This window comes from Orcinus orca, chromosome 2 (genome assembly GCF_937001465.1).
Source record: "Orcinus orca chromosome 2, mOrcOrc1.1, whole genome shotgun sequence".
Lineage (NCBI taxonomy): Eukaryota > Metazoa > Chordata > Mammalia > Artiodactyla > Delphinidae > Orcinus > Orcinus orca.
In genome coordinates, this window is record NC_064560.1 from 196,054,745 (window position 1) to 196,078,890 (window position 24,146).

The 24,146-nt window shown below is 53.2% G+C and overlaps 1 protein-coding gene across 10 annotated transcripts in view; it reads right to left on the reverse strand.

Moving 5' to 3' along the window:
• The window catches only part of BCL11B (BCL11 transcription factor B), a 98,505-nt gene that overhangs the window by 51,486 nt on the left and 22,873 nt on the right, over nucleotides 1-24,146 (reverse strand). For 7 of the 10 annotated variants that reach the window (XM_049706500.1, XM_049706497.1, XM_049706499.1 and 4 more), the window contains one exon: nucleotides 4,506-4,721. The exons of the other annotated variants lie outside the window; for them this stretch is intronic. In XM_049706500.1, coding sequence (XP_049562457.1) covers nucleotides 4,506-4,721 — 216 coding nt within the window. The remainder of the gene's footprint in view (nucleotides 1-4,505; nucleotides 4,722-24,146) is intronic. 10 annotated transcript variants of the gene reach the window in all.

The window sequence follows — 24,146 nt, forward strand, 5'->3', positions numbered from 1 at the left end:
AGACACCCCAGACTAGTTAAATAACACAGCAAGCACAATTTCAGTAGAAAAGTAAATTGAATTTAACTTTACAAGATTGCCCTGTGATTTCAGCATATCCTAATGACTGCAACTGACTCCTTCTATTAAATCCAAACACTTCACTTCCCCGAGCCAGGATCCTGTGCGTTCTTGCTGAAGACCTTGAACTTCACCAAGCGCATGTATTAATCATCATGGCTGATGACCATTTGTGGTTTTTAAATATGCAATGAAGTTTCTCAGTTCCTTTTCCACTTCCCAATGCTGGTACATGATCTGAGCCAGCCAGGAGGCTAAATGCCTTTAAGAATGGAAACTAGGGATCCAGCTTGATTCCAAACAGAGCCGAGCAGGTAATGATATAATGATGTGAAATCCATCCTGCTCATGCGTGAGTCAGAATGTCTGGAGGGCTCACTCAGCAAGAGGCATTGTTCTCAGCACCTGGCGTGTATGACCTCAGCCAGTCCTCAGAACAAGTCTTCAATGACCCCCATTTTACAGGTGGGGAAACTGAGGCAGAGGGTGGAAATGACTTGTCCAAGGTCACAGAGCCATACAGGACAGAGCAGCCTTCACCCTGCAGTCTGATACTCTGATGACTGCCTCCCAATGGTAGAAACCTCAGAATAGGGAAGGGTTCAGGGGTCCAAAGCCCAGTGGTTCTCGGAACACCCCACCCCTGCCTTGGGAACCCCCGCCAAGTCCCATACCCAGACATCCCTCGCATCTCAGTAATCGACACTGATCGATATGTTCTCAATATGAGGAGCCTCGTTTTTTTGTTTGTTTTGTTTTTTTGCGGTACGCGGGCCTCTCACTGTTGTGGCCTCTCCCGTTGCAGAGCACAGGCTCCGGACGTGCAGGCTCAGCGGCCATGGCTCACGGGCCCAGCCGCTCCGCAGCATGTGGGATCCTCCCGGACCAGGGCACGAACCCGTGTCCCCTGCATCGGCAGGCGGACTCTCAACCACTGCGCCACCAGGGAAGCCCAAGGAGCCTCGTTTTTAAATGCTACATATGTACCACACACACGTGTGTATGTGTGTGTGTGTATACATATATATATTTACACAAGGGGAAACTGAGGCCCAGAGAGGGGAAATGACTAATTCAAGGTCACTGGCCAGGTGGAGTAAAGGCCAAGACCACAGCCTTAGACTTTTGATTCCCCGGGCACCTTGGAGAAGTTCCTACGTGGAATTTCTCAGGGTAGAAATTTCAGTTTCCAGGAACACCGCAACTCAACAGAGTCAAAAAGCAAAGGGGGCTCCCCTGGTGGCGCAGTGGTTGAGAGTCCGCCTGCCGATGCAGGGGACACGGGTTCGTGCCCTGGTCCGGGAAGATCCCACATGCTGTGGAGCGGCTGGGCCCATGAGCCATGGCCGCTGAGCCTGCGGGTCCGGAGCCTGTGCTCCGCAACGGGAGAGGCCACGGCAGTGAGAGCCCCGCATACCGCAAAAAAAAAAAGCAAAGGGGACCCCTCCTTCCCACTGTGACCATCAGAAGGAGATCTGGGGTTGGGGTCCTGGGAGGCGGGGCTGTTTGGGATGCCGCCAGCCGGAAAGGTACACAAACACACATACCTGTGTGGTTTTCTCCCCCATAGTATCACATCCTTCTATAAATAACCTCAAATGCATTCACGGGCATGCAATTAACCTGTGTGAAACACAGTTACATCAGGGTTTTCCATATTAATTTGAAGAGATAGGTTCAGTGCATCCTGATCTGAAAAGGGACAAAACAAAGTAAGGACGGCGGCCCCTTTCCATCTTTACAGAGGACCGCTTCTTCCTAACGGGTTACTGGGAATTTAATGGCTCCATTCAAATTACTAATTAAACAGGCACTAAAAACACTTTAGCAAACAGCCCAGTGCCAGGGACAGAAGCTACATAGGGACCAAAACCACTGGAATAGGATATTTTCAGGTACTGAAACTGATCTGAAAATACGATGGCACAACCTGGTGCAGGCTAATTACCGCAGACCCATCGATGAGAGATCAGTGCCGGCGATCAGGGTAGAGCGTCGGAAGCTGAGGGTCGGCCCCTTAGCAGGTCAGGAGGAGAGGTCCCAGGGACCCCAGGAACAGACACAGCCCCACCTCACTCCCCTCCCCAGCACTGCCAGCAAGCATAGGGGCTGTTCGCGGGCTCTGAGCCCTCACGGCATCAAATTCTAAAATCGAAGAAGGCTCTAAGCCAGGTGAGCCAACGCCAAAGGTGAAGCAGGTGCAGGATGAGTGACCCAGGATCAAACCCCACCTCTGCCCTTCCATCCCCTCCCTACAGGTCCCCATTCCCACTCCACCACCCGGCCCACCAGACTGCAAGCTGCAGAAGGGCTGGGACCTGCCATGATGGACCGCACTGTGGTCTGCACAAGAATGAATGAATGAGGGGTTCCCCAGCGGTCCAGTGGTTAGGACTCCGCACTTCCAGTGCTGGGGGCCAAGGTTCGATCCCTGGTCGGGAAACTAAGATCCCACAAGATGCGCAGTGTGGCAAAAAAAAAAAGAATGAATGAATGAACAAATGAAGGTGAGCCTCATTTTCTCACCTGTAAAGTGGGGACAGTAAACCCACCTCCTAAGGTGGCAGTGAGCATTAAATTCAAGAACGCACACAAAATGCCTAGCACAAGGCAGCACACAGTAGGCCCTCAATTCACGGTCCCTACAAGGAAGCGGGGGGCACTGTGGCTGAGAGAGTGACTGGGTGAGAACGTCCCCAGGATGTAGGCAGAGGCATGGGGCTCAGCGGGAAGAGGGGTGGCCTTGTCGGGAGGCACCCTGACCACAAACCCCAGTTCTGCAACCTGGGCCCAGCCCCTCACCCTCCCCAAGCCTCTGTTTCCCCATCTGTAAAACAGGGGTGTAACAGCTCCTGCTCGGCACCACAGCTTCTAAGCAGAGCCAGAAGTTAAGCAAAGTGGAAAGTTAAGCAAAGCCCCAGGCACTCCACTGCCAAGGAGAGCGTGTTCCCGCACCACAGAACTTAACCAAGTCCAGTCATGAACGCTCAGGCTGATCTTCGACAGTACGGCCCCCCGAGTGGTTGCAGGGCTGCAGCACTGATTACAGGAAGCCATTAGAGCAGGGCAGCCACCCAGACGGAGTAGGCATCCCACACTCAGCAAGCAGGGATCACAGCACAGATCTGCGGAGCTGGGACCGGAGCCCCAATCACCGTGGGCACCCAGGCAGCCCAGGGCAGGGAGCCGGCTTCTCTGTAAGCTGTGCAGACTCCTTCCCAGGTGATTCAGTCTTTGCTTTGTGCGTTCAAGACACAAGCCCAGTACCTATGATGTCACGATCTGTCACAGCAAGGGGTGCTGAAGGCTGCAGGCCACCCCACCAGCAGGAAGGCCCGGGGAGCTCTTGACCCTGGAGCTGGGCCACCTGTGGCCCTCTGCAGAGCTGTGGCTCTAACAGGGACCATCCCTTGGGACAGCTTCAATTAAAAGCAAAACCTGCCCAATAAACAGTTTTCCTTTTACCACTCGAGTCAAGAGAAAGCCTGCAACATACCCGGTGAGAGAGCAGGGACACAAAGAATCTGCCCCGGCTCGGCACCCACCCTCTCCTCTCCCGGCCCCTGCAGGACATTCACCACCACCGGTGTCTGTGTCAGCATCCCGGCTCCCGTGGCCTCAGTGCTTTTTGCATCAGGCTCCGCAAAGATACTGGGCAGGAGAGGCTGGAATGAGAGGTCCCTGCCTGCAAATTCCAGGGACCCCAGGCCAGGGCAGGAGTTTGAGTTTTGCTTGGGGAGGGAGAAGGGATGTAACAGAGAGCAGGTCGGGTCGCCACACTGCGCTGTCTGCCCATCTGTATAATGGGCAGCCACGCCGACCCGGAGCTGGGCGCTCAGCCCCGCCCCCTACCCCTACCCCCACCCCCAACACACCCCACAATGTTTCACTCCCTCCCAGAGCCGAAGCTAACAGGCTCCTTCAGAGAAAACTTTTTTCTAAAAGTTAATGGGCAACACATTCTCGCAAAGAGAAACTCAGCATTTTGGACGGCTCCAGGGATGTACACAGACAACCAAAGAATCTTCTCCTAGCCATGAGCTGGGGGTGAGGGTACTGGTTGGGGTTGGGGAGGGGGGGCGGCAGTGGCGAGGGCAGAAGAAAACCTCAGATGTTAAGCGTTATCCAATTAAACTTTAGCTAAACAGCCCAAAGAGATGAAATTTGGGGGCTGGGGGAAGGCGTTCTGGGAGTGAGACCTCAGAATGGGTGGAGGCATGGGGGTATCTCCTGACCAATGGGGACCAGGGCACCCGGGTACAGCTCTGCCGACATCCTTCGCCATTTCCCCGGCACCTCCCCAAAAGTGCCTTCTGGGGTGCAAGTTGCACGTCTCCCCTGGGTCCCCACCTTGCCCCAGCCCACCTGGGAGCGGCAGCCGCCAGCCCTGCCCAGGGCACACCCGCCATCCCCGGGAGCCCGCCCCCACCGCGGCCGTCGGTTACCTGACAACTGACACTGGCATCCAAAGGGAGCCTCCGTCTGACCCTCACCCTGAGTCCCGTCACCCGAGACAGGGCGCGCGCTGCAGCACGGCAGGGGGAAGCAGGGCGGTAGAGCGCCCAGGGCACGAAGAGGTGAAGTAATCACAGATGTGTGAGGGTGGGAGGAGGAAGCAGCTATGGGGGCCATCGCTGGCAGCTGGGCAGGCCTGCACGGCCCTGGAGAGAAAACAATAGAAAAGGCTGGTCAGTCGGACCCTGGACTGGGCAAGGGCTTCAGGGTGTGGAACGGGGCCCGGGGCAGAGGGCTGCAGGCTGCCCTTCCAGGGTGGGAGGCTCAGGGTGGCAGCCCCTGTGGGGGGCTTGGCAGGGGTGGAGAAGGGGGATGCAGCTGGGACTCGGGTGGGGGCAGGCGTCAGGGAAGCGGGAGGGGCCTGAGGGGCTCCTACGTCCTCAGCTGCCAGGTTGGGCTGTCTTGGGACCAGACTTCCATCCCAGGGAGGCCTAATGCCGGGGCCGGGACAGATAGGAGCTGTTGGGGGCCCCTGATCCCAGGAAGGTCTCCCCAGGTAGGGACTTCTGGAGTGTTCTGGAGCAGATCCATTTGGGGATCTGTTTCCCCAAATCTGGGCCACCCCCCTCTGGAAGACCCAGTAAGTTCCAGGCCACCACTGTTCGCTCCATCAGGATGGGCTGCTGGTGCAGGCCTCGGACACCTCCAGGCCACCTCCCAGCGCCTGGGCACTGGCTGAGCCTCCAGCCTGGAGGACTGCCCGCCGGTGCCCCCTCCGGCCCACAGTCCTCAGCAACCGACACCTACACGCAGCACCCAAGCCCCAAGGCCTGTGGGACGGCTCTGAACCTCCTCCCCGAGAAAGCACCGGCACCGCCCAGCACCCCTCTTCACACCTCCCCGGGTCTGACAGCCCCAGCGCAGGGCCAGGGGCCTGCCTGTCTCCAGCAGCCCTACGGCTCGCCCGGGCTCCCCGGCAAGGCCTGCGTTTGATTTGGCCGTTTATCTTCAATGGCTAAGAGACCACCAGGGCACAACATTTGTGTGGAGCCCTTGCCAAAACCACAAGTGAAGAAGCCCAAATTCCCTGGGTAAATAATTGAGCGGAGAAGCATCAGACAAAAGGAAAACATCAAGAAGATGACGGGCAGCTGGGCCCCGGGCCGGCCCTGCCAGGGGTGCCACCCCGCACCCCCAGGCTGTCAGTGCCCCGCACAGGTCTACAGGGGCGGGGATCTGCCCACTCCACGGCCCCCGTGAGGGAGTACCCCGTCCGGAAGAGCCACAGGGCCCTGCAAGCCCACCGTGAGCCAGCAGCCTATCAATCTTGATCGTGAGTGAGCTTCCCGGCATGCCCTTGGGGGCAGGGCTCAGCAGACCCACTGCACAGACCAGGAAACTGAGGACATGACTGCAGAAAACTGCAGACAGCAGCAGACAGCCCCACCAAAACCCCGGCTGGTTGCCTGGCTCCAGAAGCAGGGCTCTTTCTCTGTGCCCCCTGTCTCTCCAAAACAGGTATTATCCAGGACCGGGGGCATTAGAGCATTTGAGGACCACTTGCACATGTCCTGCCAAGAGGCCAACGCTAACACCACCACCAGCACCTGGCCCCTCTGGGCCAATGAAGACCTTGTGCTAGGCTAGGCTCAGGGCCCAGGCCATTTCTGAGCCCATGACACAGCCCTGGAAGGTGTGGTCAAGACCTCATGCGCTGTTCCAGTGACAGACACTGAGCGCAAGGCTGAGTCCCAGATCTGGTGCAGGCCCTCGAGAAACGTCAGCACCTGAGACCAACGTCGGCCACCTCCTCCCGGAAGCCTGCCCTGGCTGGTCCTTGCCTGAAACTCCCCAGCAGTGGACACAGCATGTCCGTCCTTGTCAACCATGTCAGCCCCACTTCACACCATGGAAAGCTCCGGGTCATCGTAACTGTGACAGCAGCTCTGTGCTGGGTCCCTACCACAAGGAGCTGGGCTCACTTCACCTCAAACACCTCACTCGGCAGGGAAGACCACCCCCCATTCCACAGGGCGGAAACTGAGGCTCGGGGAGGTCTGGACTCGAACCCAGTGTGTCTCCAAAGCCTGGATGTGCCCTGCCTCCGCCTGGGGCTGCAGCTGGGGTGGAGTAACCAGGGAACCCCAGAATCTTGAGAGGAAGGGTGAGAGGGAGCCTGAGGGTCCTTGGGCTGAGTCGGGCTGCTGGAGGTTACAAAAAACAACTCCGGCCCCCAGGTTCTGGGTGAGGCCACAGCACAGCCACCACCATTTACCATGGCTGAGAAAACCAGCAGGATGCCCAGGTAACTGCTGTCCCAGGCCGGAAGGGTGCAGAACCTGTGTGTCCATGCTTGGGAGGAAGGACCAAAGGGCGTGTCTGGCCGCACCCCTCTCCTTCTGGAAAGGTCGGGCTGAGTTAGGGCCAGAGTCTGTAAAGGCAAAACGTCATCCTCCAACTCAGGTAGGGCTGGGGGGCTGGGCTGCCCCCTGGAGGGGCTTCTGAGTGGCCTCATTAGACTTCTGGCCTCCACGAAGCCCACCTGCTCCAGGGACTGGCTCAGTGGACGCAGGGGAGAGGGGAGCAAGGGTCAGGGGCTTCCAATCCTAAGCTGCCCACAGAGGACCCTCAGGGTGCTCTCAGAGGGACCCTCTGCCCTGAGGGAGGTCCCCTCAGGCCAGCCGGAGCAGCTTAAACCGGAATCCTGCCCAAAGGTGGAACTCCAAAAACACTCTTCTGAAGCTGCAAAAGCCCAAGGTGATGCCAAGAGCTACCTATTGTATGATGAGAGGAAGTGTCCAGAAGAGCAAATCCACGGAGACGGAGACAGAAAGCAGAGGAGTGGCCGCCAAGGGCTGGGGAGGGGGACCGGGGGAGTAAGGGCTAAAGGGTGGAGGGTTTCTTTGGGGGGGATGATGGAAATGCTCTGGTGTCAGTGTGACAGCTGCACAACATGGTGAACATACTCAAAACCACTGACTGCACACCTTAAACTGGTGACTTTTACATGATGTGACTCTTATCTCAATTTTTTTTAAAGCCCAACGTGAAAACCGTCTCTGGCTGCAACACCTGTCCCAGGCCACCTCCCAGCCCTGGGGGTGGCTGCCTTGAAAAGCGCAGCCAGGGAATCCAGAACGCACTTGACAGAGGACTTGAGACCCTGTGATGAGACTGTGCACCTAAGCACAGGCGGAAGAAGCCCAGAGCACAGAGGCTACGCTGCCTCGGAGAGAGGCCCACGTCCGTCTCCTCCTCTGCCATCTCCTGGCCGCATGACCCGGTTTGAGTCACTGTCTCAGAGCCTCGCCTTTAAAGGAAGGTCAGGACACGCCTGGCCATCTAGTAAACACCCAATAACTGTCACTATCCTTCATTTATTTTCCATTCCGGAACTTTCTCTAACTCCCTATGGGTCCTCCCCACAGCATGGCAGCAAAGGCCGCCACCACCCGTCCCCACAAAGCCCTGAAAGGCACTCCTTTAACAAGGTACTTTCTTCTGAGGTCTAGGCCGGCTCCCCTCTGGAGCTGGAACAGACACACGTGTACCGAGGTATGTGGCAGAGGGACGCCAAGACGCCATCTCAGCTTTACGTGGGATCCAGGTGGCTTAAAGATAAAATCGCGGCTGGCTCGATTCCTTACCAAGGAAGTTCACTTTGGTTAAAGGAAAAAGAAATAAACAATGGCTACACATGTCACCTCATTTAAGCCCAGCAGCCTTCCTATCAGAGAGCTATTAGGACCCTCCTCTCACAGACAAGGAAACTGAGGCTGGGTGTCCAACACCACAAGGCTCAGAGGGCTGAGACTCTAGCTCTATGCAATCCATACAGAAAGGTACAAAATGACCAAAATTAAGACCCCTAAGATATTTCCTAAGCTCCAAATCCGGGTGATTTTGAATGCCTCCATTCTGCGGGAGTCTGTAACCACCCATCTCCCTTCTAGAGGGGCCCTGCAGATGGTCCTGCCTCACTCTGCACACATGCGCACTACCCAGCAAACACGCCCACACCGACTGATGCAGACACAAAAAACTCCCTGGAAAAGCCCCAGCCTGGTTTCGAGGGGAAGGCGAGCCTTTCCCAACGCTGCATCCTCGGTGTCCCCTCCCACATGGGAGGGTTACAGATTCCTAGCTAGCAAGAGGAGTTCTAGAATACACTGTGTAAGAGATGTATATTTTTCTCCCTACCGATGCCTTTCAATGGATACATTTTATAAGCCAAGAACTCCTACTGATGGTGCAAAAATGAGTCATAGATCAAGGAGGGAGACAGACAGGGAGCGAGTGCATGTGAGTGAGGGCCACTGGCAAGGAAACCTGACAGTCCCCGCGCCCCCTCCCCCCATGCCAAGACATTAATTCTCACAAGTCGGAGAAAATTACTATGCATGAATGCAAAAAGCATGATCAGGAGTAATTAACATGGCTTCATATGCAAATTTTATTAATGCAGAAGTACAAAGTCATTATGCAAATGAGACTTACGTCAACTCTCTTGACAAATATTCATCTCTGAGGCTCAAGTTTCTTCCTTTTTATTTATTTATTTAATTTCTCTCCCCACCCCCACCCCCACCTTTTTTTTTTCCTGGTGGTTTGGTTTGGTTTTTCGATTTCTTTTTTTTTTTTTTTTTTGCAGGTGGGGGGCAGGTAGGGCTGGTGGCCACTTCGGTGGCAGCAAACCACGAGGTCTGTTTGACAAGTCTGCAGAGTTGTTTTTCAACCAGAGAAATTTATTCTTGCATTGTTGATTTTTTTTTTTTTTTTTTTTTGCGGGGGAGTGCTGCTGGCAGGTACAAGACAGCTCATAGGAGAAGAGGAAAAAGTAAAAAAATTAAAAAAAAAGCTCTGGGCAGCAGGCAGCCAATCAAAACGCCAGAGCCTGTAATGAGGGCGATTGATGGCTCTTTGGCTTTTACTGCAGGGTAATGAACTAGACTCCAGTCTGAGGAGGGGGAAAATATGAATATTCATGAGACTGTGCTCCTGCCTTTGATGATTAAAGAAATTTTTAATATTCAAATAAGCACTTGCCAAGTGATTAACAAAGAACATGCACGCAGAAATATGGAAATGGGAGCCGGGAAGGATTCGAGAGGCGAACAGACTGCAGGAAAGGCAGCCCCAAATTTCATAAACAAGATAGGCAGATAACCCAGTTCGCACGCGGGCAAATAAAAACATTTCTTTCGATCCCTTAAATATTTTGCCAGCTACTTTGTCTTAAGGATGATAAAAATATTACGTATTAAGCAGGAGGGGGTAGCAGGGAGGGAGAAAGAGAGAGAAATCGCATGAAGTCAAATGCTCTGCTCACACTGAAGAATCCTCATCCTAGCCCACCTCCCCGCACCCCGATGGGAAACTGGGACTCTTTCTGGTTTGCTAGAGAGAGAAGATGGAGGGAAGCCACTTTAGACTTGAAAACCCAGTGATGGAGGTTCTGGCCTGCCTGTCGGGGGCACTGCGTGGTGGGGATATGGCCTGGGGTTGGCATGTCCGCGGCAAGTGGTCATTTGTTGCTTCGAGGCTGGTCCAGAGGCTCAAAGGCAGGAGACCATGACATCTAGAGGTGGAGGGGGTGTGATTCTTGGGGTCTCCAACCTGGAGAGCTCAGGGCCTCCTCTGGACTCAGACCCTGGTCAAAACACCTAAGGAAAGTAGTCGTAGGGAATAACAGGTACATCTCGAGAAGGTGAGCCGACTCAGACTCTAGCATGGGGTCCGGCCTGGGCCTCTGCAGGGCCATCGAGGGAAAGGGCTCCATCAATCCAGCAGCCTCCATGAGCTGTCTGCTAGGGCTCCTATTTTAACAGCTCCACCACGGGTTCACGGTGAAGCACATAATAACAGTATTAGCTAGTAAAACGACCCTGCGGTTAAAACACATCTAATTAGCAGCCGATGACATCCATTTTGGCGATTTCCTATTTGAAAGAAGCAGAGCGCTACCTTAGAGACAGGCAGTGGATACTTACCCAATAAACCCAGGCCTTTCCATCATCTGTCTCTTTCTCTCTCTCCCTCTTTTGCGGGGACTGGGGAGGGGTGGGTAGAGAGTAGGGAGTGGTTGAGACAGTGGGAATAGGGAAGAAAGATTCTAAGGAGGCTTCTTTGTTACTCAATTTCTGAGCTACAAGGGTCCTGGGGGAGGGGTACTCAAAAAATAAATTCCTTCACTCCACAGGTATTATTTCATGTCTTTTTCTTAGTTTTTCATAACCAAGCTCTGGGAACCAGCGAAGACTAGAAGTTGTTTTTCATTTCATTCTAGATATAGATATAGATACAGATATAGATATAGATATAGATATATAAAATAAGACAAAGCAGAAAGGGAATCCAAGGCTTTAAGTGAACGCAGTAAGTCACCGTGAGAACCCACAAGCCCAAGGTCAGGTCCCCAGGGCAGGCCCCGAGGGTGAGTGGGTGTGGGGCACGGCTTGGTCACTGCACCAGAGCGCTTGGGGGACCTAAAAATCCTCTATGGGGAGCTGCGGCTCCCCAAGTCCCACTTCCCACTACCAGATTCACATTTAGTCAGGCTAGTCTGAGCACCCACCAGGGTGTCCCTGGCTGCAGCAGGTTTGGGTGTGGGGGTGCATGTGTAAGGTCCTTTAGAAGAGAAGCAAGGAAAAGGAGAAATGAGGTCTCACGGGGTTTGCACAGCTGTGTTTCAAGCCTTCCTTTACAGTCATTACAGGAGAGACAAAACACATAGCTCCAATCCACGTCCGGCCTTTACTGAGGCTGCATGCTGCCAACAGCAGCCCTCTCGCCTGCCTGGGAGAGTGGAGGTTCCGATGCAGGTGGAAGGGGCTGCTTGGCTTCCCTCCCTGCAGCCTGGGCCTGGCCGGGCTTAGGAACACCGTGGGTACCCAGTGCCGGGCAGCAGGAGGGAGGAGCCTGCAAGAACATCTCTGGGCCTAAGGCCAGGTCCACTGCCACTCCCCCAGTGAACATCCAGAGACCGCCCAGAGCCCTGGGTTAACACCAGGGCATCTTCCTGCACCCACATTCTCCAGAAGGCTTGGCCACCGAGAGGAGGCCAGAAGCACAGCCCTCCCGACACCCCAAGCCTGGCCACCTCCCCCTGGTTCACCTCCCACCTCCTGTGCTCCTGAGATCTGTCACGGTGAATCACCACTTCAACTATTTTTGCTCTGCAGTACGCGGCACATTTAATGCATCCCAGAAAAGGGAGAGGCGAGGCACAGGAACAACCTTGCCCCCCAAAAACACCGCCACACCCGCTTTCCTCCTTCCACCGGGGCTCGAAAAGGGAACACCCTCCCCGGCAGCTGCATCTTGCAGTTAGAAGCAGGCACACACGCACACCCCCTGGCCAGGTCCAAAAGCACCTGTTCCAATGACTACCAACCACAATTTCCTCAAGATGCAAGCAGCTGAAATACGCCAGGGCAGCAGATCCCCTTTCCTGCGCCCTGAGCCAAGGATCAGTGAGGTTACATCACAAATGCCAAAACCTTCCCTGGCCCTTCCAAAAGGTCCAGTAAGGGATCAGAGGAAATCTCAGGCACGGCTGGGGAGGCAGGGTGTGGCTGAACCATATTCTGGGAACCGTTTCGGGGTAAGATGGAGGCAGCTGGGCAAGTACTCGGGCTGACCATGCCAACCCCTAGTGGGCACCTGCAGGAGAAAGTGCACAGCTTCAACTCTCCTTCTGCTGTCTTTCAGGAAAATCCCTGGAGCTCTCTGAACTGCTGGGATGCCAGTAAACACAATCACTTGTTCTCCAGCCGGGAGGTAAGGCCTAGGCACCGTGGCTTCGAGACACACACAGATAAACAGGTATGAGTCCTCTGGGATGACCTCAGCAGGAAGGGTCGGCCAAATTGGAGCCCACGATCCTGGAATGGGCAGGCCTGGGGACAACAGAAGGTGAAACCATGTGTCTCACTAGCTAGAAAAATGTATGCATGCACATCTATTATAGAGAGATTGTACATATATGCATACACACACACACACACACAGGCACGCATACCTCAGCAATGTGGGCATGTTAAAATGTCTGCATGCATTCCACGCAATCTATAGAGGCCAAGGACAAACCAGAGTTGACAGATTCTGTGAATCTCACTAGCAAAAACAGCCGACCAGTACCTAGCAGAGGAATTTCCCCTTTCCCCCTGATTTGGGCCTTCTGATCAGAAGCTGGGTAGCGGCTTCCACCTCCAGCAGTTTCTGCCCTAAAACACAATGTATGCAAGATCCTCAAGGCATCTTCTCTTGGGCTGTATCAGGAGCCACACACAGTATACGCACGTATCTTCATGAAACACCCCTGGGCAAGAAGCTCAGTCTATATGTGGAAGTCAGAAGCTGGTTAAATCGTTTGGATTTCAAGCAGGAAGACTTTGGGACTTGGGGTCAGGACCCTGCAGCCCTTTCCCAGATGGCCAAGCTCCAATGACCAGCTTGGCCAGGCAGGCCTTAGACATGTCCCCATTCGTTTCAGCCTGGGGGGAGGGGGGAGGGGGAAATCCACAGTCAAGACAGAAGTCACGTGTCCCATGAAGGGAAATAAGCCAGGAGGTGATTCTTCAGATTTGGCGCCTACAGTGAGTTTTAAACTAAGGGCATATTTTTGTTTCGCACCAGCATCCACTGGGCCTGGTATCTGAGGGATGCCTGGGAACACTGAACCCTCACATTAGTTTACAAACTGGTGAGTTCATAAGTTGTCGTGGTTTGCAGGTCCCACCAACTCCAACACTGGCTTTGCCATGTGCAGAGTGCACAGTGGAACCACAGGACAAAGTCTGAACTATGAGAATCCCAGAGAATTAAGAACGAAAATAAGGCAGCCCAGCCAATGAAAAGAACATCACGCCACTGGAATGCCCAGCAAGGTGCCCAGCAAGGAGGTTACCCTGATGACTCAGTCTGAGAGGAGCAGGCAGGAAAAGGGATTACAATTCCAGGTGTTGATGGAGTTGTGGATTTGAGGAATGTAGGTATCACCAACCTTTTTTTCAGCTCTTTTTTTTTTTTTTTTTGACCATAAAATTCTACCTGGGCAATAAGGGAACATGCAACCACAAGGGCCAGTGGAGGTCCTTGCTTTAGATGGACTAGAAATTTAACCCAATTACAAGGATGTTTTAAAAAATAATAAAGGGAGAGAGGGAGGGAGGAAGAGAAAGAAAAAGAAGAAGAAAAAAATCCAATTGTATTAAAAAAAAAAAAAAACCCTGCTACAGTGTAAATGCATTTTTTGGTTTTAGTTGCATTTATTAGAGTTACATGCAATTGATCTCTACTATTGTAATAAAAAAACCCAGCTCTCCCCTGCATTTTGTTGTTGATTGAATCTTCTTTTTCTCCCTTCATTTCTTTTCACCTTTTGCTAATGGACATATAAAACACTGAGGTTCAACGCTCTGCATCACGTAAGAACAAGATCTTCCTATGGCCTCTTTACGTTTCTAAGCCAAGTCTGAAATGCCACTGACTAAAACACACTGAACAGGCCTATAATTACTTTCAACAAAATACTTCCTTTAACTGAGTTTTCTGTATGTAGATGGCATTTCATATACATGTTGTGAGCCTTCCTTTCAGCGCAGGTAGCATTTGATGGCGAAAATCACAAATGTTTCTTCTCAGGGAGCCGTCTGACAGCCACCTTCTTCTTTTTCGACGTGAAATCATTTTCCTTTCCTAACACACCAACAGTGACGTACAGTGTGTGCACAACAAAATTTGTAAAAATTAACACTTCGCCAGATTAATTTAATAAAGATAGTTAGCACATTAACACCAATAACATTGCTCCTTGCGATTCAATCTAGCCGCGTTCCCGGTGTCGCTGTAACAGGGGTTTACGTTCAGCTGAGGTTTACACCGCCATTTAATGTAATTAAAGAAACCGATAGTACAGTCCTCAATGGAAATATCATTTCTATTGCGGAGTATTCCCATTAGAAATTGGGGGAAATCAGAGCACGCTGACTTTGATTTTGTTGTAATTTTCTTTTCCCCTGGCTCTCTCTGAAACAGAGCTGATGTCCTGGACCTCAGACTGAATGCACTGCAAAGATTCCCTGATAAGACCCGCCTAGACTCCTGGAAGCAGCACCCAACATTTATGTGCCATTGTTTTGAATTTGAAACTGTTAAAAAAAATTGTTTTTAATCTCTAGTCTATATTCGGCTGTAATTCTCTGCCCAGCAAACAGCATCACATCGTGAAAATGACTTTTCAGATACCCCCCAAACAACATTATAGATAAAAACCCAAAGGAAGGGAGGCCTCCCTAGCTGTTCTTATATATAAACAACGATAGTGTAGCTAGAATTCCAACAAGCTCCAAACCCCGAACCTGGACAAGAATTGAGCTATCACCTCAGAGGATGATTACAGCAAAGCACTTGCTCAGGAGGCCTCCGAAACTAAACAGACACAACACCAACCCGAAAACAGAAAAAAAAAAAATCTTTGTACCACATCGTCCAAAATGGCAGAGAAAATTAAGTCTTGGGGCAGAAATGAACCCGGCTCAGCTCTCCGGGCCGAGCAAACAAAAGTGAGATGATTTCTAAGCCTGCTCGCCGCAGGTCTCTGTGCTGCGCAGGTGACTGAGTGGGGTTTTTTTTCCCCTTCCCTAAGTGCATTTTAATACCCTTATTCTACAATACATCCTAATTTCTTCGGGGAGAAAAAAAAAATTAGTGACACTTAAAAAACGTCACTCTGTTTTGCAAAATCCAGCAGCTTCCTTGGCAGCAAGAGAGGCTGGCTGGCATTATCCCCTCATTTGACAAAACTACTATTTCTGGGCATGTGCTCAAAAACAGGTAGGAAGCAAATGCTGAGAAATAAGGAAGTAAAAACAGCCAACAGATTTTTCACTACCAAGAGCGCCAAGCGTAAACATGATTTATTTAGCTGTGTTTAACGTCTGTCCTCCACACAGCTACAAGACCGCTTGGGTTGAAGGAAGGGTGGGGAGGATGGGACAGAATCGGGGGGTGCGGGTAGCTGGGGGAACTGCAGGGGACCGTGGAGTGGGGGGCGGCCCTGGACGAGGACTTCCTGAACGGCTCCGTTCAGAGTTTTAGGAGAACAAGAATCTTTAGCCCCAAAATATATGCATGTGTCAAAAGAAGGCAGCAGTAATCTGCTGGTTAATTAACGAGCTGCCACTAACAAAAGATGCAAAACCCAGTTCATACAAACAATATTTACATGGGAGCTGCGAGATCCTGTCCCCAGCCCCCCACAGTTGCCTTCCTCTTTTGCAAACCATGTGGGCTGGGTGCAGGGAACGGCAAGGAGGCCCTCCAGGTTGGGGGGTTCCGAGCTTCCAAGTCCAGGGGGAAATCTCACTGCCTTCCCTGCCCACCCTTGCATGCCCACGTGGAATTGACCGAGCTCTGTATTCAATTAAGGAGCACCAGACAGCTTCTGGCTCCAAGCCTGCACCAACACAGGCTACGGGATCTGCCGTGCCTCCTCCAGCCCCCTCCAGCTCCCACGCCCATGCCAGGGAACTAGGGCTCCATCGCATCCCCCGTGGAGAAGGCGGAGTGCCACACTCCCCCACCCCGACCCCAACCCTCAAGCCTGGGGTCTCAGCCCTCCTGGGGTGAACCGACCACATAGTAAAGAAAGCATCCGTATTTTCCAACTAGCAAAACTAAGCCAGAGGTTTGGGGCCTTTGCCAGAAGTGATTCCTATTAAAAGTCGAATTCAAGTCATTCAGCATTTGCTGGAAAAAGAATCCAAGCCTCTTCAAAAGAAAAACGGCAACAAAAATGTAAGACGAAGCCCCAACAGGACACTTGGGGCCTCCCATTTCCCCTGTGAAGGTACCATTTCAGTGCAGCCAGCTGTGTGCTCAGTGGGCATAAATGCCAATTTTTGTTAGCTTTGTGACGTGGTGGTATAGCAAACCGAGGATTTCCTCACCGGTCTGCACTGAGTTCCTTCCTCACCTGCATTCAGCAAGACTGTGCACTTAAAGGCTGCCTGCTGTATGCACTCTTCCCCAACACAAATCTACATTCCCTTTGCTCCACTCTTCTCTTAGGGCCAGACACCAAATGTCAGGAAAGATACCTTTTCTGGTGTATTCAGGCCAAGGACAACAACTCTGTATTAGGATTCTGAATCACATGACAGTCCCCAACAATAACAAGGAGCTGAGGGAGAGGGGGCAGCTCCCTAAAATGAATGGGGACGGGGAGAGGTGTTTCCTATCGGTATTAGGTTCCTATATTGGAAATTCAAGTCCTGCCCCTCATACCCCTCCTAAATCTCCCAATTCTTCCCCCTCCCATTGAAAACGACAAGCTACACAAGTAGCTATTTGATTCCTTTCCTTTGCAAATTAGTCACCCTGCCCCCATGGACTAATAAACAAGAACAGTTTACACTTTTATGATGTCTTTGCAATCAGCAATTACTTCACTCCTCCAGAATGATTTGTTCTCATATCTGGATGGCGGCAGGCGCATTAAACAATTGGATAGCCCCATTTTACAGATGAAGAAAGGAAGAGATGAACTGGTTTGCCCTGCGCTTTTTAGGAACAAACCCATTTCAGACTTGCAGGTCCTTGCCTACATCTAGGATGCTTCAACACGGCCCCCAGCACAACAGCAACAGCTAATACTGATCACAAGTCTAACCCAGACTCAGGTGCTGCCTGGGAGGCCATGCTCACAGAAAATCCTCTAAGAAAATCTAGCTTGCTCACATCAGTAACATTGAAGATGCTTAACTGCACCTCTGGAGGAGGCCTCCCCGGGATCCCTCTGGCTACCAATTCCACGGGTATTTCCACACGATCCAGCCAACAAAATCCCCCGTTCGCAAGCCAATCTCCAGAACGTGGCTCCTGATCGAAGCAAGGCTAGTCACCTGTGCCCCGCAGACCTGTCCCACGGCTCAAAACCACATGCCGCAAAAGCAGCCCACCTGCCACTCCAACACTGAAAGGTGTGTGTCCTCCAGAGGAGGGAGAGGACCCAGAGGGGCTGCGAGCTCTCTTCGAGGATCCTGAACGAGAACCTTCTACCACTCTGCCCCAAGCCTTGACCAAAAAACTAGCGGGAGAAATCACTCGTAATTTTTATCATTGTTAAGCCGTCAAAATAAAGAAAACAGAAATAAGGTGGCCTCCTCCTCCCCGCGATAGCCATCAAATCAGCCAATCACACGTTTACCTGTCTTGCAGGCCAAACATGAACAATCACACCCGCACACACACACACACCTGGTCTCCAAAAATCCTGAAATGGACATCCCTCCAAAGGAACTTCAGAGACCCAAGAGGAGGCCCCTCGAATACACACCCATAATTAGTGTTTCATGTTTCTTTCTGTAAAGGAATCCGGTAACATAAATATTAATCACACATGAGAATCTGCCCCTTCAGTCTTGGACCCTTACGAGTGTCGGACTGTGATCTTCTACCCATATTTACAGATATTCAAAGGCAGATTCTATCTTGTTAGAACTGTTATAAACGGACGTCTGAGAAATCAACGAGCAAGTTCAGGCAGATATGAAAACCTTCCTGTCCAGGACTGGCAGCAGCTTTGAGTTCCCAAGTGTTGAATTTGTTACCTTTTCCGTAGGCCTTTCAAAAAAAAAAAAAAAATGGACAGATGCCTTCAGCAGAAGAGCTGCTGGAAGTTCGGGTGAGCTAAATCTGAGATTTTCTGAGATCAACTGTTGCTCAAAATGCCATGAAAGCATTGTTTACAAAACACTTTAGCCTTTGAGAGCACAGAACGTGCCATACTAATATTCTGTTATGATCTGCACCAGCCCACATCATAAATATATATGTATATACATTTTTTTTAAATTACCTTGACTCTCGTTACAGCAAATATATTCTGCTTGGTTCAGACCTACTTCTGAATAATGGAAAATAGAGACATGGTTCCAGTTCTAGCTAGAAAAGCTGTCATGGTGAAGGTAAACTTTTAATCTTCTATAGGCAAACAGCATACATTTTTATTTCCAGAGCAGCAGCTTTGGGGAAATGTTTGAACATTCTCTTAAGAGCTTTGTGGTAAATACATTGGGCGTCCAACCAATGCTTTTCTGGGTCTTTAAGGGCTTGTTGGAGTGCTTTAAACAATTGGAGGCCAATTTTTAGGAAGCAAAAATAAAGAGCGACTCCTAAGACGGTGACCATTTGCATTCAAATTCTCTTTGGGGGGGTTATTGTAAGAGGTCAGGCTGGAAGAAGGACTGACATTAATTCCCTGTAATTCCAGGAGGCTTTATGCCCCATTCTAGTGGAGGGTTCCATTCCCACACAATTGGGAAAACACTTTTGTTCCTGAGTGCTTTAAAATCCCAGCCCCAGGAATTCCCTCTAGAAAAGCAGACTCCCTCTCCTCCCCCGCAAAAACAAAACAAAACTCCAAAGAAAACCACTCTGGGACAGGGCTTTTGGCCCGGGATGGACATAAAAGACACAAGGGAACTCTTTGAGGCACCTTCCAACCGGCCCTCACCTGGATCTAGGGAACTGTGGGACTCTGTCGGGCCGGGCCAAGGCGGGTTGATGAGGGCGGCACGACCCTCTAGAGCATTGGCGACAGAAGGAGAGGGGATCCCCAGGCGCCCCCAAGACCCGGGACCAACGCCAGGGAAGGAATGCCACCCCAGCCTAGGAGGCCCGCCCCTCGCGCGCGGCGGTTGGGAAAGAGGGGTCCACTGGCAGGAGTTTTCAGGAGTCCTGAAATGCAATGCCCCACGTACGGAAAGGTCGCCAGCGCGGGCGCACGCCGGGGGTCTGGGGAGGGGGCGGCGGCGGCGGATGGAGGAAAGGCGGCCCTGCGCGCACAAAGGGGCCCCGGGCCCGCGGCCTCCCCGCCCTTGACCTTGGGTCTCCGCCTCCATCCATCTCCGGGCGCTGCCAGGGAAGAGGGCTGGCCCGGGGCCAGGGGCGAGCTCCCCGGACGGCTTCGGAGCCGGGGACCAGGGGGTAGGATATCGGAAAGAAAGACTCAAGGGCAGCAAAGTGCTCCAAAGAAACCTGCATTCCAACTCCCCCGGCTCCTTCGGGAGCCGAGCCGGGTCTTGGGGCGTCTCCGATTCACTGCACGCCTCCGCCCCCGAGGAAAAGTTGCACGGAGGAGCGAAGAAAGCCCCCTCCCCTTGGCTAACCCTACGACTCGCCCGTCCCCCGCCTTCCACGGACCCGGGCCGAGAGGGGGAGGGGAGCTGTCACGGGAGGAAGAAAGGAGCGCGCCTTCCCGGCCAGGCCAGACGCGGGCAGGGTCAGCTGCGCCTCCGCCCGCCCCTCGCCGCCCAGCTCGGGCAGCTGGCCCATTAAGCCCCCGAATTATGCATGGGTCTGAAGTCCCCTCGGCACTCCCGCCCCTGGAAGACGCAATCTACGTGGGCGGCGGCCGGGGGCCGGGAGGGCAGGAAGGAGTGGCTGATGGTCGCACAGCCGCGCGCCCGGGGCGCAGACCGGAGAGGCCGCTGGAGAGTCGGCGAGCCCGGCTGCCCCGCGGGGGCCAGACGCGCCCAAAGGCCCTCGAGCAGAGCCTCTGCACCCCCGGCGGGACCAGGACCGGCCGGGAGAGGGGCACCGACCACAGGGGAGGCCCCCGGAGCGGTCACGAAGTTGCCAGAGTGTCCGCCCATTTCCCGTACGAGGTCGGGGGGGAGGGGCGGGAGGGGAGGGTTCCGGCCGCCCCCTCGCCCCTGCCTGAGCTCTGCACCACCCGCCGTGGAGAAGGCCATTGTGTGTCCGGTCTTGGCAGGGAAGGGAGACTAATGGACCCCAACCTTGGAGGCCGCCCCGGGGGGCGGGGCCTAAGTCCCCCGCCGGTGTGGCAGGAGGCGCTCCGTCCCCGCCCCCTCCCACGGGGGAGGGGATGGTTTGCAGGTGGTGGGCACCGTCGTGGGGAGGGGAGGGGACTAGGCTGGGGGTGGAGGAGTCGCTGGAGATCCGGAGAGGCGGCCAGAGGAGTCTTATGCTTTGTAACCGTCAGGACACATGGGAAACTGCGTTCGTGGTGAGGCAGGTGCCGGCTGGTTTCATGGGAGCGGGAGAAAGGGATCCAGTCTCAGAGTTGGGAGGATTTAGGTGTCCATCTTCCCACCCTCCCCCGTAACGCGCCAACGACCCAGGCCCCAAAGCGCAGGGCAGCCTCGTAACCCCTCGGAGTCGGGCAATCCCCACAGCAGGCTGCTTTCGGTGTCTGGAACCGCCGTGCTCCGGGCGGGCAGCACGATCCCGACGCCAGAGTGTGGACCTTGTTTGCTGTCTTAGGCCCCATTTGTTTCCTCTCCCCTTCCCTCCGAAGCACAGGCCAGGTCAGGAAAATTACATACTTCTTTTTCCCAGCGAATAAAGTCGCCTCGCCTCCTTTGCAGGGAAAGTTTTACAAGCCAGTGATGCAGGGAGAAGACCACACTGTTTAGATTTCTTAATTGGCTGGCTTTGAACTCGGGGTGGGAGGGGGAAAGAATCCACTCTGGCTCCCTTGGAGAACTTAGTTTTGTGGGGTCTACCAACCTCAAACGTTTTAGCCAGTTGCTGGGGTGGGAGGGGGTCATCAAAGCTCTGTCCTGTTTCTCCTTAAGGGAGAGGAAGAACCCTAGACGACTGTGGTCACACTGAGCCCAGGACAGGCAGTCCCTGGCCCCCAGCCCCAGGGGAGGACCCCCTAGAACCCAGCTGGGGGCTATGCTCTCCAGATGCCATGCTCTGGCCCAGAAAAGCCTTTGAAATAAAGCCAGCGTTTCCTCCACTACTTTCAAGGATCCCCTTGGTACCTGATGTCAGGAGAACAAGCCTGTTTTCTGGACACTGCTGGGTTAGACAGGCATCCTCCCTCGTGCTCCATCACAGCCCAGGCACTGAGGCTGTCAGGCCGCGGGGCTCTGCACGTGCGGGTCCTTCTTGGGTGGGCGAGGACCCACGCACCTGTTGGCACCTTTGAGCCTGGATTCATCTGCCTACACCTAAGGCTGTGTCCACACTTGGAACATGAAGGCGGTGGAAGCTGCCCAGGGTATTCAGCCAGGGTCAGCAGCCCTGATCAAATACTGCCTCGGCTTAGAGAACCAGCTTGCTGTGTCAGGCTGGGGGATGCACCCCGCCCTTGGTGGTACATCCAAACAACTGCCTTCTCCTCTCCACACCAGGAGGGGGGGATTCTGACTTCTCACGTCCAACGAAAGGCCCTTTTGTAGCTGTTTTGCCACCCAAAGGAGCCTGGGGTCCCAGTTTCCATGCTGTCTGAGCAGTGGCAGGCAGCTCTTCTCCCACACCTGTCTCTCATTCAAGTGGTCCCACCTCTCCCTCCCAGGCCTCCCCTCCCACACCCACCTAGCCTCAGCACAGACTCCTCCTTCCTGAGCGCCCCCCACGCAGGGGAGCCTGCAGAGCAAAACCAGCAGACCAGGAAGACAGCCCTAAGGACACCCACTTAAAAACAAAATAAAACGAAGCCTTGGGCTTCCCTGGTGGCGCAGTGGTTGAGAGTGCCTGCCGATGCAGGGGACGCGGGTTCGTGCCCCGGTCCGGGAAGATCCCACATGCCGCGGAGCGGCTGGGCCCCTGAGCCATGGCCACTGAGTCTGCGCGTCCGGAGCCTGTGCTCCGCAGCGGGAGAGGCCACAGCGGTGAGAGGCCCGCGTACCGCAAAAAAAAAACAAAAACAAAAACGAAGCCTTGCCTTCTCCAAAAAGGCCTCCCTTCCCGAGTCCAGCTTAGGGCCTCCAAGTCCTGAACCACCCCGCCCTGCCATCTGGAGCTCCTCCCTGGGCTCAATTCCAGCAAAGCTGACACTCCTGCCCCTTAGGTCACTGGCGGCCACCTAGCAGTGCCTGGGCCAGGACGGGTCCAGATTCTGTGGGACCTGAGGTTTATACAATGCGGGGCGGTCCTCTTAACAAGAAAACAAATACCAAGCCACATCTACAACAGTGGGGACAGTGCCCAGAAGGGGCCTGGGCACTCAAGGTACCCCGAGCCTAAATTCCATCAGTCTCACAGTGCGTGCACCAGATCCTCCCAGAAGAATCTTCACAGCTTGGAGCAGAAGGAGACCCTGTTTATCCTTTAGTGTAACAGTTTTCATTTTCAGCCACCAATTTCTTCAAAGAAAACCTACTTCCAAGCCCAATATGTAACAAATGAGGAAAGTGCCTGAATAAACTTGCTTTATTCAATAAAATTAAACTTTTTGGCTTCTTTTAAAAAAAAAAAAAAAAGGAAGGGAATTTAGGTGGAAAGTTGGAGTCCACCCCCTACCCTGCTGCCAGGCTCCGCAAGCTGTCAGAAACCACTGGGGGCTCCTTCTCATATTTTGGCTAAGGAAGTTCAGGCCCAGAGAGGGGTAGGGTCTGCTCAAGGTCACACAGCATGCGGGCCACAGGTTTGGGGCCTGCCCCTCCCCACACTGCATCCAATAAGCTCACCTGCCTGTTACTAACCCTACCCTGGGTGGGGGTCAGCTCCTAACAAGACAGTTTTTTTGCACAGATGGCGGTAGGCACACAGACATGCCTAAGACAGGGCTGGGGGGTCCACTGTCCTGATTCCTGCACCCCACACTAGACCCCAGGGGCCATCACGGAGCTTCACCCTTAGGGTGGAAATCGGGAGCAGAAGGGGCCCGTGCCAGCCACAAAGACCCACATGAACCCCGGGCGGCCTGGGCTCCCTGGAGATGACCCGGTGAGGACCCCATGCCACCCTGCGAAGGTCACTGGCTGGAAGTCAGGAGCCTGGTTTCTAGACACAACCGTGCCACTGACTCACAGGGTGGCTGTGCAAGGCACCTAACGTCTCTAGGACTCAGTTTCCTCGTCTACAAAATGAAAGTAATATCTGATTTACCGCCTTGGTGGGGCAGAGACAGTGGATGGGAACGTGGGATGAAATATGACCACCGGCAGCCCATGCCTCACCACAGGAAAGAGCATGACTGCCGGAGTTTACACCATGGGCCCCTGTTCACTGGCTGTGTGACCTTGGGCAAATGACTTAACGTCTCTGTGCTTCAGTTTCCTTTTCTGTAAAGTGAGGTTGCTAGGAGGATTAAATCAGTTAATATGTGCAAAACCCTTCAGTGACTGGCATGTTGTAAGTTCTAATAAGGATGTGTTAAATTAAAAATCCAAATATGAAAAACTCAGTCTTTTTGTCTCCTCGGTGAAAAGAGAAATCCAAGGGCACAGGGGGTGACAGCCAGGCTGCCTTATTTATATAACTTACTGACGTAGAGCCCACTCCAAAGAGATGCTACAGCTGCTGGTTATGCATTAGTCAGGCACGAAAATTAGGGGGGGAAAAGCTGTCAAATGCCGAATAAAAAACTTAAGTCAACTACTAACTATTTACTGTCAAATAAAAACCCTAATAATAATAATAATAATAATAATTGAGGCCGAATGCTGGTTAGGTTCTCCGCTTGGGAGCCCAGTGCCTTTTCCTCTCACTCTCTTGCTTTACTTTCCTTCTCCCTTCCTGCCCTACTGCTGGAAGCAGGGATCCACCTATATAAATCACAGATAATAAGGTCCAAGACCTAAAAAGGGGAGAAAACAATGACCCTCTAGCTGACCGGTATTTCATGTCTTCTTAATTCAATACAACTTCCA